The 11,791-nt window shown below is 39.1% G+C and overlaps 1 protein-coding gene across 1 annotated transcript in view; it reads left to right on the top strand.

Annotated features, from left to right (window-relative positions):
* The first annotated feature begins 1,490 nt into the window (after positions 1 to 1,490).
* Positions 1,491 to 11,791, top strand: part of LOC140328512 (T-kininogen 1-like) — a 31,505-nt gene continuing 21,204 nt past the window's right edge. Inside the window, exons 1-4 of the mRNA XM_072408171.1 lie at positions 1,491 to 1,750; positions 4,196 to 4,309; positions 4,914 to 5,001; positions 6,756 to 6,934. Of these exons, the coding sequence (XP_072264272.1) occupies positions 1,556 to 1,750; positions 4,196 to 4,309; positions 4,914 to 5,001; positions 6,756 to 6,934 (576 nt within the window). The 5' untranslated portion in view covers positions 1,491 to 1,555. The remainder of the gene's footprint in view (positions 1,751 to 4,195; positions 4,310 to 4,913; positions 5,002 to 6,755; positions 6,935 to 11,791) is intronic.

Genomic DNA, 11,791 nt, shown 5'->3' with positions numbered 1-11,791 from the left:
TGAGCAAACTGAACAAAATGGAACAATTTCTTGGTTTATGTTGAATATACTGCCATTGGGATAGTGGGAAGTATGTGGTATAACAAACCAACATATATTTAAAGATGAAAGATGAGTTGCTAGTGTTTGAAGGGTTGGGGAATGGAATATAAGATAGTGATGGTGTTAGTTGTGCAGTCATGGTGGTATAGTGGCAGTCTGAGGGAAGGCGCCCAAACAGGGGGGACGGGTGCCCTCAGTTCCCCGTTTGGAGGGCTGCCCCCAGCCTGGCACTGTAGGTGCTTTTAACATGAAGATTTAATGTTTTACTGTTTAAATATTTTTTTTTTCTTTAAAGTCGACAATTTTCAATTTTCACATGACTGTATATATTGGTATTACACACTGATTTTAGAATACTTTTAATTGACAGAAAACATTTTAAATATTTTAGTACCTAACTGGCTAAAGGACACTAAGCAGAGAGAACCATATGTGATTCAAAAAATACCAGTTTACAAGGCTGCTTAGACAAGGTTACTTACAGAAACACTAGTGCTTATGTTAGTGACAGCCAATCAAACTTCCAGTATATATACCAGTACCCTTCTAATAGTGAGGTCCTTTAAAAGAGTAAAGCTGCGTACACACGTCAGATTTTTCTCGCCCGATAATCGGCATCGGCCAGATATCGGGCGAGAATCTGGCGTGTGTACAGTCGGCGAACAACGATGAACGACAAGCGATCCTAATGCAAGGGAAGGGGGAGAGCACGCAGCAGGGTGCTGCTCTGTCGTTCTCCCCCTCCCCTCTCCGTAGAGCAGAACGGTGCTGTATGTACAGCACTCATTCGTGCATCGTGTAGTCCTTTGTCATTGGAAAGGATCGTGAAAGATCCTTTCCAACGACAAGAATTGCACTTTTTCTATTCTGTTATTGATCAGATATTGAACTATTTTCCACCCCCACAAACAAGCCGTTGGACATATAATTTCATGGGTTGAAGTTGTTAGCCCAATCCCCAGCCTGCATTTAGAGAAGCAGGTTATTCATGTATTGTTTGGCCTTGTCATAGCCACTAATACCTATTCAATTGCCTGTATAACACCCTTTTGGATCACTTGACTACACAAGCCCCTTAACTATATTAAATAAGGTATATGTTTATCATGAAATATGAAAAAAACAAAGGTAGAACTGAGTAATATACATTTTACTTTGTATGTGTTTATGTATACGAAAAGCAGTATGCAAAGCAGAAAATAAGAAATGCTAGGGGCTTCTTACATTGCTGATCTGCAACAGAGCATTCTTAGTGTACACTTTTTGCTAAATTGCTATGGTATCCTAGCAAATGATGGAAAATTCTTTGACGTTGCCCTGACTGATATGAACAGCTTTGTTTGTGCAATTCTTCCAGAGTATTTGCAAAGTTCACAGTTGGGTAATATTTGTATTCAAAGTCTAATGACCTTCTCCTGTATAAGCAAGAATTCTGTTTTTTTGAATTCGTCCATAATTAGATTGATTTAATATAACAGGTCAGAGTAGACTCTGCTTGTGATCCATTCAAGCAATGAAGCTTCTCCCCATACTGTTTCTTTGTTTCCATTGTTTTTTAAGTGATGCAGTACCAGTTTCAGATATTGAAGTTGATTGCGATGATCCAGATATTTTTACAGCAGTAGATGAAGCACTAAGGTCCTACAATAATAATAAAGAAGATGGGAATCAATTTGTACTGCTCAGAGTAACGGATGCCAAAAAACAGGTATGTATTCTTCAACATTTAAATCAAGTACCCTGCCATTATAGCTTCTTATTACTATTATGTTATTAATTATCCAGCAGCTTTTCACAAGATGTTGGTGAGGTTACCATGGTGAGATTGAATTACATAAATTTTCATGTCCGCCCACTTTTCTTAGCTTTTACAAAATTGTCACATTCTTCTGAGTAGAACTGTGTACATTTATATAAATTATGGAGAATGCAACAAACAGTGAGACTTCTCCTGCTGTAGAAGTGAGAGTCTATTGTAGTAGGGTAAAAACAATAAAAATCTGATATTGTGATCTAAACCTAGACATTCAAGAAAAATGTATAATCAAGTGCATTAATTATTCCACCACCACCACAATCCAGACAAAATTGTGATATGAATTTTAAATTGATACTTTACTATAGGTCTGAAGAAAAGAGGAGGTGTTACCAAACTAATAGACTCCACCTTATACTACAGAATAATGAAACTAAAGAGTAAAGGTGGATAGGAAGCCTAATGAGTTGTTATAGGCAGCAATGTCAAATGTTTACTTAAGTACATAAGTACAATTACAATTACAAATAAAGATTTCCATAGGAATCAATGAAGGTCTATACATTCAAGGAGATTTGTAACATTTTCAAAGGTAAAATATGTAATTGTGGAATGAGCTGATTCTTTTCATAGCTGATAGATCAATAGGATTTTCAGGACAGTATCATACGGGTATGTATAAAATGAACACTGTGAGTTATCCATCTATTGGTAAACAAAGGTTTAAATTTTTTTAAGTATTTGGATATGATTATTTAAAGTTTATGTACTTATGTATTAATGTATGTATGTTGATGGATTAGTCATGTGCAAATAGATGATATCCTCATCAGTATTTACAATATTTACAGTATTTAAATGCTTATGTGCTTACCTTTAGTGGCACTGTACTTTGTAGTGGGGTTTGTCAGTGCACAATGCATAAATTGGTGCATTACAGTTCCATTTATATTTAATTGCACCATTTATATTCAGTGGGACCTCAAAGCACCACAGCAGTGTCCCTTCTATGGAGCCTAAAGATTGTAGCATAAAAGAATACACAGTAATGCACAAGCATTACACTGTTTTTAACAAAATCACACTTCTGTTTTTTGGATCTATTGTACATTGGCAGCCTAATAATGCAGCACATCTTAACACAGAATGGATTACCCTAATGTAAATAGGTGGATTGGAAAACAATGTAAATCATTAATTTGAGCAAAAAGCAGTACTCAGTACTGCATGTATTTTGCTTTAGTGAATTGAATTGATAATATGCCTCTTATCTGTTGTGATCTAGAACAAGGACAGCGTGAGACTAGAATAAACATGATTCTTGATTTATAAACAATTCCTAGGTCACAGGTTACATTGTGTTTGTGTGTTTTTTCACACAAAGTAAGCAACATAACTAAATAATGGTCTTACAGAGCCTCATTAGTGTAGGGGGACAAAGTTGCATAGCCCTGTATGTATTTCGATCTTCCTATTAAAATAATTTTTATAGAGTTTCACAATGTTACAAGGTATACCAATATTATGATACAATGTTACAATAAAAATAAAGTAACATGAAATGATACAATTTAAGTAATAATGTAAAAGAAAAATAAATGCATATAATGTAATAACGATACTATTTATAATGCTTCTAGTGGATTTTGTTCAAGATTTATTTTTAATACAAGACCACCAAATGTGGGTCATAGTACCTTCTTCATTACTTTTTCTGAAACATTTAGAAGAATAGTCTAGTATTAGTACTAGTATTTCGATCTTCCATTCAACAGGTTTATCCAAATTTGGGCAAATCACACGGGTGTATATATATATATATATATATATACACATGCATTTGTACTATCATACACAAAAATGAAGTATTGTTGGCCTGCTACAGTTTCATGAACTTCTGTTTTCATATCAGTAGAAGTTATAATAAGATTTACAAGACACAAATAGAAATTTTTAAAATATAAGATTAGTATAGGCAGATGAATTTCAGCAGCCTGCCAATAATTAAGTAATAGTGAAACTACACATGGTCAGGCAACTAGTATTTCTCAGCCTATATATTTCTCTTAGTACAAGATGTGTTTGGTTCATTTGATCAATGTATGATGGATTGTGGTGTGTTAAGCAACCCATTCAAAGGAGCCAGGTTCTCCAACATAGCAGACTTTGATGTGTAAAATAACGCGCATTACATACATGTATTAAATGCACTGTGAATGTTGATCCCGGCTGTATTATCTCCAATATTGTGCAGCCACTCTTATAAATCACACTCTGCCACTGCAGTGGTTTCTATCTTGTAAGCTACATAAAATCATATCATATCATATGTACTTATATATGTATTATCTCTCAAGCTACAAGTTTGGTTCATGTTTTTTTTCCCCTTTTAACCAGAATGATGTAAATGATCAGATACATTATTTTATTGAGTATGAAATACAAGAAGGCTCCTGTACAGTGAAGAGCAAGGACAGTTGGCAAGACTGCCAGTTCCAGGCAAATAAACCAGTAAGAATACTTATGCATTTTAATTTTTGTGTGTATGTGTGTGTTCAGTTTTACTGAAATCTTGGTTTCAATAAATTTGGTTGTTCTTGGCCTATGTCAAATATTTGTGTGGGAACTGATGAGCTGACTTTCCACTGATTCCCCATCAGGTAATATATAGAGAAGAGCTTTACCTACTATTTGTTTCTACTCTGAAATCCCCAACCTACCAATTATGTAGCCAGGCATAAAAGTCTCACATCACAAGTTTTCTTTCAAGTAAATAGAAAGTTTATTCACAAGACTAATGTTTCATTATAAAAGGAAAATGTCAAATGTAGCACCTGTATCCACCTTAAACCTAAATATCAGATTTCTTTCCATTAAACAAAGGCTTTACGGATGACTAAATAATAAATATAAATTGCCCTAACTATGTACATGAGCAGTGCCAATGTCATTATAAGGGTGTGTCCTTTTGGGAAAGGGAGAGGTTTCCTGCTACAATTTACATAGTGACCTGTAATTCCTAATGTTGGTTCTAAGCAGTACACTACTATGATGCCATTTATTAGGAAATGTTTTTGTTCATTAGTACTCAACTAACAGGCAACTATTTGTGCAGGATTGGGGAAAATGTTCAGCACATCTCCTTGTTAACAATGAAGAGAAGAGCCAAACTGTTGTGTCCCAGAAGTGCAGTATGCTTACAGGTATGTTCATTAAAACTAATGGACCTCCCATTATGGGCCTGATTTATCAAAGTTCTTCAAGACTGGAAAATATAGACTATTGTGCGTGAATCTAGGTCATTCTGCAAACCCAGAATGGATCTAGTCCAGGACTGAAAATGTTTGCCAATTAACAGAAAATGATTTTAAGAAATCCATTTTGTGTTTGATGGATCACCCAGGTTCACCCATGATAGTCTGTCTTTAATAAATACAGGCCCAATATATTAGCATTTTGTATGAATAAGTAGGGAACGTGTCAAAGTTAATAAGTCATATATTTATGTTTAGTTAAAAAAAAACTATCTTTCAAACTGTGTTCCCTATGTCATATATATGATTCATTTGGAATAAAAACTTCCTGATTTACTGGAGGTTTCTGTGATATTCTGTGATATGAGTGGTTAAGGCATAAATAAGAACCCAAATAAATGCAGACTAGCTACAAACAGCCCATATGAGCCTCTTTGATCATCAGTGTCTCCATTACATTCCCCTTACAATTATTCCATTAGAAGAGATCACAATGCTACAAACTTGTCCACAGATTGTGTTGCACCTCTTTCACAGGTGTCTTCACGAGCTCCTGTCTCAGCTCTTCCAACATTAAGGCAGATTTAATAAAGCTCTCCAAGACTGGAGAAGTATCTTGATAAACCTTCCTTAATAATTGCCTGGTACATGATCATCTCCCCTCTGTCCCCATCTGTCATTCACACTTGTGACAAAGTAATATGTGTCCAACTACAACTACTTGTGTCCAACTACATGTTGTATGATTGGGCAGTAATGTATACAAGTGTTTATTTGTGGGCTAAAAACCAGCCTATATTAACCCATTCATAAATGAACAAACGTTTGCCAGTAAATATATATAAGTATGTTTTCAGTTTCCTAGTCTAGGATGCCTAGATAACATGGTTTCTCTGGCTGCAAATTATAACTGTAGAAAGTCTGTTTTCAATCAGCAGATAAAAGGATCAAAAAGGCTGTCACATAAATATATAACTACAAACTAAACAGGTTTTCATATATAAAACAAACTGATAAGATTGCTTAGAGTAAGTTGATAGCTTTCACCTGTATTTTAAATCAGATTAGCTTCCCAGTAACAAATGCTGAACAGGAGGCCAGAGAAGAAGACGATACATTCTCTTTCTGTGTTACTATACTGTATGAATAGCCATATGGACAGCCATAAATAAAGGCTAAATTTTGGGCTAAAGGCCAAAAACCCAAAATATTGTACATTATTGCAGCACGTAGTTCTTATTTTATTCGACTTTCCAAAATTTCTTTAAAGACCCATTTATACCTGAGTGTCCCAAGCTTTGGTGTTTATTTCGTCATGACATACTTTGCAATACAGCAGAATATTCATTTGAAGAGAATGTCAACACACCACAACAGACTCATTTTATTGAGTGCAGCAGGACAGGTATGTTAAGTAGGTGCATTAAATTGCATTTGCAAATTTGACATGGGACCACAATATATAAATGGCATTACAGCATATGTGATGTGTCTTAATGAAACATAGCGGTATGGTATTTTATCAGTAAAGCTGGCTGATCCAGCAATGAAAAGAAACTCATTCCAGGTTTTCTGGTGCACCCAGCTTCATTGATGAAAGTGTATCCTCTCCAGTCTTCAAGAGTTTTAAAAAATCAGGCTCATTGGCTCTAAATTTTTAACAATACTCATAGTTGAAGTAATTTTTCATTTTCCTTCTTCAGTGCCGCTGGAACCCCATGTGACTGCTGATCATTACCAATGCCTTGGTTGTCCCCATCCAATAGACACAACCAGCGAAGACGTTTTGCACTTTGTACACACTGCTATTGATAAAATGAACAGACAGGGGAGTCATTTGTACCACTTTGGTTTGGATCGAATAGTGAATGCAACTCGCCAGGTCTGTACAATACAAAATTAATCAATGGGCAATGTAATGTGACTTACTAGGTCTGCATAACAAAAAAGCTTTTGTTGCCTTAGACGTTGATAATTGATGTTGTATTAATACACAATGAAAAGATTTAGATTTGCAATATTCAGAATGCTTCCATATTCCTATGGACACGGTCAGCACATCTCAGGAAAAAGTCATTTGATTGATATCAGACAAATGTGTCTTTTAAGTGCAAAGAAATATGGAAGAAACCCACACATTTGTTTAATACATAAAAAACATGCTTAGAAAAACAAAATCAACTGGCCCAAGTCATAGGGCCCTGTGCTGTCTGGCTCTATAGATTACTTCAATAATATTTAATAGAAGGTCCTCCACCCCACTTCTGATTCCCCTGATGATTATCCCATTTAGGTCCCTGATTTTTTGGGCACCAAGCCCAAGGCACAAACATATCACTATTCATTGGTCCCCCTTCTTAACTATGACATGGTCTTAGCCAGCAACAGGACAGAGAGACTAAGACTCTAGCCTAATCCCTGTCGCCCTAAAGAGGTGCTAAATTTTCTTCAAGTTTTATTTCCTTTATATTTACCAGTTGATCCTGCCAGCAACATACTTCCTCTCCCCTGGGGACAATACTTACTGTACTGTACTGTATCTACTGAGAAGCAGCATTGTCATAATAGAACCAAAAGTTACGTTATGATTGCAGAACAATGCTGCCACTTCTCAGATAGGAACTGGACAGAGCTGATAACCTTGCTTGCCTGTTTGCAGTGCAATATGGACAGGACATTACTGATGGTGCCATGTAAACCAGCTAACTAGTGCATGCTGATTGTTTGGCCTGTATTTTTCAAGGACAATACTTGGTCAGATGCCTTTGATTGCATCAACATTAAAAAAGAAATATGCAAGGCTTCTAGTTCTGGTGTCTACCACTTTAACATTTTGTAATGAACTTTTGAAGAGTTTCAGAAGTCACAACAAAATGACCACTTTTCAGCAATTATGTAATTAAAGTAAGAGCAAAAAACTCTAAAGCTAAATGCAAATAATTTCTTAACGCACACTCAAATGAAAAACTTTAAATGGCTGAGTTTAGAATTACCCAGAGCAAGGAAAAGTATAGTAAGGATTTTTAATGCACACGTGCCCATTGTAGGCATTTTGGAAAGAGGCCAGGGGTCAGAATGGTTACTCCAACAGATATGTTGAAATGCATGATGTGTGCTAACACCTTTCTGGTATGGCCATCATTAAGTGTTCCAGCAATTTTTTATACAATACTTCTTCTGTTGGATCAGACCAGGTCCCACAAAAGCGCACATCACACACCACTGGGCCTTGGGCACCAAGGACCCTGTCGGTTGAATGGTTGTCCCAATCACTGTATAACAAGAATACTCCACTAGCCCTACCAATTTGGAGATGTTCATCTACCCGTCACAATTTGGCAATTGCCTATGTCATTCAAATCCTTATGTTTGTCTTCATTTTTCTGCTTATAACACATTACTTTCAGTAACGTTACTTGTTGCCTAATAAATTCCCCCTCAGGACAGATGGCTCTGTAACAAATAATCAATGTTATTACCTTTTCAGTGGTGTTAGTGTTTTAGTTGTGTACATAGTACACAGACTTTTGGCACCCTCTGTTGGTCAATTTTGTGATCAGTTCAAAAGCTGCATTGAAATTTTTGTTTTGTTTGTTTTTTTTTTGATAAAGTGGTAAAGTACATCTTCAGTAGGATTTTTTTGGGTTGTCTGGGGACAAATGCAAAAGCATTTGTGGGGGACAAATGTTCAGACAACAGCTGAACATACATAGTCAAAATTAAAACCTTTTGCCTATTTGGTTTTATGCAAACACCTTTCTCTATGATATACAGTTAATATTATCTTTACTATACAATCTTTAAAACAGGACTGTTCAACACGACCTCATGGATCATGTACATTTTTATTATTTCCCTGACAGACAGCATTGTATGTAGTAAAGCGTGGTTAACGAAAAGCCAGAATATTACAATTTTAGCCTGTATTTGGCTCTCAAGGACTAGAGTTCGACAACCCTGATGTAACAAAACTAAAAAAAGAAAATCTAGTTTGACCAGGGTTAGGGTAGGTGTACACACCTGCATGACTGGGGTATTTCAGATCATCGCCCCCTATATACAATACCCCCAAAATAATCTTCCCAAGCTCCCCCCATTACCTTACCAGCCATTCCCCCAAAATACACACCAACACCTTGTTGCATTACCACCACATTCAGAGGACGATTCAACGCCGTAAATCTTTGGATTTCCGGTACCACCCTACTCCACAACATCCCGGGAACACTGATCTATCGTACCGTAGCCTCCGCTCTGGATAAACCCAGCTGCCTTTCTTCAGGCCGGACCTCAGCCCTCCTTGCGCCCCACCAGACATAAGAATGCCCCACTATCCAAATCACGCAGGGCCATACACCTAGAACAAAACTCAAACAAATAACAAAAACCAAACTGTAAAGTTCAGGTCCGTACCGAACTTTACGATTTTGGGTACCCGGACCGGAACCCGAACTTTGACGGAAAAGTTTGGGTTCGAGTTGGGTGTTCGGGCATTTGATAAAGCTTGTTGAAAGGCTGCAGGGCAGCCAATCAACAAGCGTTTAAGCTGTGGGCACTTAGAAGCCACCACAGCCCTGCCTAGTAATGTAGCACCGCCCATCAGCTCTGAGTAGTGCAGGGACAGGAAGCAGGCAGCTGAAGTGGGGGACAGTGTTAGGAATCCCATCTGGCTATTTGTTCAGTTGGTGACCTATAGTGAATTTTTTGTGGGTGCTATACACCAGCTTTGCACCCCTGACAAAGAAATATAATAATAAATCTGGCTGTTAACTCTGTGGGTGACCTATAGAGATCTTTTGTGGGTGCAATGCACCATCTTTGCACCCCTGACACAGAAATATAATAATTAATCTGGCTGTTAATTCTGTGGGTGATCTATAGCCATTTCTTGTGGGTCCTATACACCAGCTTTGCACCCCTGACAAAGAAATATAATAATTAATTTGGCTGTTAATTCTGTGGGTGACCTATAGCGATTTTTTGTGGGTGCAATGCACCATCTTTCCACCCCTGACACAGAAATATAATAATTATTCTGGCTGGTAATTCTGTGGGTGACCTATAGCGATTTGTTTGTGGGTGCAATCCACCATCTTTGTACCCCTGACACAAAAATATAATAGTTAATCTGTCTTTTAGTTCGGTGAGTGACATATTCCCATTTTTTGTGTGAGGTACACCTGCACTGCATACCTGACAGGGAAATAAATATAGTTAATCTGGCTGTTAGTTTGGTGGGTGACATATACCCAATTTTTGTGTGAGGTACACCTGCATTGCATACGTGACTAGGAAATTATTATAGTTAATGTGTCTGTTAGTTTGGTGGGTGACCTCAAAGAATGAGGAGAGCATCAAATAAGGGACGTGGCCTTGGTCGTGGTGCTGCTGGTGTTGGTGGAGCTCCTGTTGCAGGGAGAGTACGTGGTCGATCTGTGCCAGCTACACACCCAAATGAAACACCTTCCTCAGGTGCACGTAGGCGACAGAACATTCAGCGTTATTTTGTAGGCCCGAATACCGGTGTACGAATGGTGAGGCCAGAACAAGTAGAGGCAGTAGATTGGGTGGCTGACCCTGCCTCCAGTTCCTTCACATTGTCTCCCACCTGGTCCCCTGAAAGCGGAGAGTTGGCACCTGCAGCCCATGGGCATCTGTCTTTCCCAGAAGTGGAAGAGATTGAGTGCACCGATGCCCAACCACTTATGTTTCAGGATGTGGACATGGGAGGACCACCGCAGCACGTCTCTGATGATGACGAAACACAGGTGCCAACTGCTGTGGCTTTCTGCAGTGTGCAGACCGGCAAGGAGGGCAGGGGGGAGGAGTGGGTGGAAGATGATGTGGAGGATGATGAGGTCCTAGACCCCACATGGAATCAAGGTCATGCGAGTGACGTGTGCAGTTCAGAGGAATAGGTGGTGGTCACACAGCGCCAGCCACACAGCAAAAGAGGGAGCAGGGTGCAAAAGCAAAGTGGCCGTCCCCTAGCCAGTACTCCTGCTACTGCCCACCACACCCAGGGACTGAGCACACCAAAGCCAGCTCCAAGGAGTTCCCTGGCATGGCAGTTCTTCAGACAATGTGCTGACGACAAGACGCAAGTGGTTTGCACGCTGTGCAATCAGAGCCTGAAGCGAGGCATAAATGTTCTAAACCTAAGCACCACCTGCATGACCAGGCATATAAATGCAAAGCACAAGCTGCAGTGGAGTAAACACCTCAAAAACCACGAAAGATCTCAGGCTTCTCCTGCTCCCTCTTCTGCTGCAATCTCAGCCTCTTCCTCCCCCTCTGGAGCGACAGTGGCACCTGCCACCTGCCACCCCACAAACAGAGGTGTGGCAGCAACCCCACCACCTCCGTCACCATCACCAAGCATCCCCACACTGTCCCATGGAAGCGTTCAGCTGTCCATCTCCCAAACACTGGAGAGAAAGAGAAAGTACCCCCCTACCCACCCCCGATCCCTGGCCCTGAATGCCAGCATTTCAAAATTCCTGGTCTTTGAAATGCTGTCATTCCGTCTGGTGGACACAGAGACTTTTAAAAACCTTATGGCGGTGGCTGTCCCAGTGGTGGACAAAATTAAGTTTGCACTGCGCAACGCCATCTGTGGCACGGTCCACATAACTACCGATACGTGGACCAGTAAGCACGGGCAGGGACGTTATATCTCCCTAACTGCACACTGGGTAAATTGGTGCCACTGAGCCTCAAGTCCGGCCTGGTGGTGTGC

Source organism: Pyxicephalus adspersus, chromosome 4 (genome assembly GCF_032062135.1).
Source record: "Pyxicephalus adspersus chromosome 4, UCB_Pads_2.0, whole genome shotgun sequence".
NCBI lineage: Eukaryota > Metazoa > Chordata > Amphibia > Anura > Pyxicephalidae > Pyxicephalus > Pyxicephalus adspersus.
This window is presented reverse-complemented; position numbering and strand designations above follow the sequence as displayed.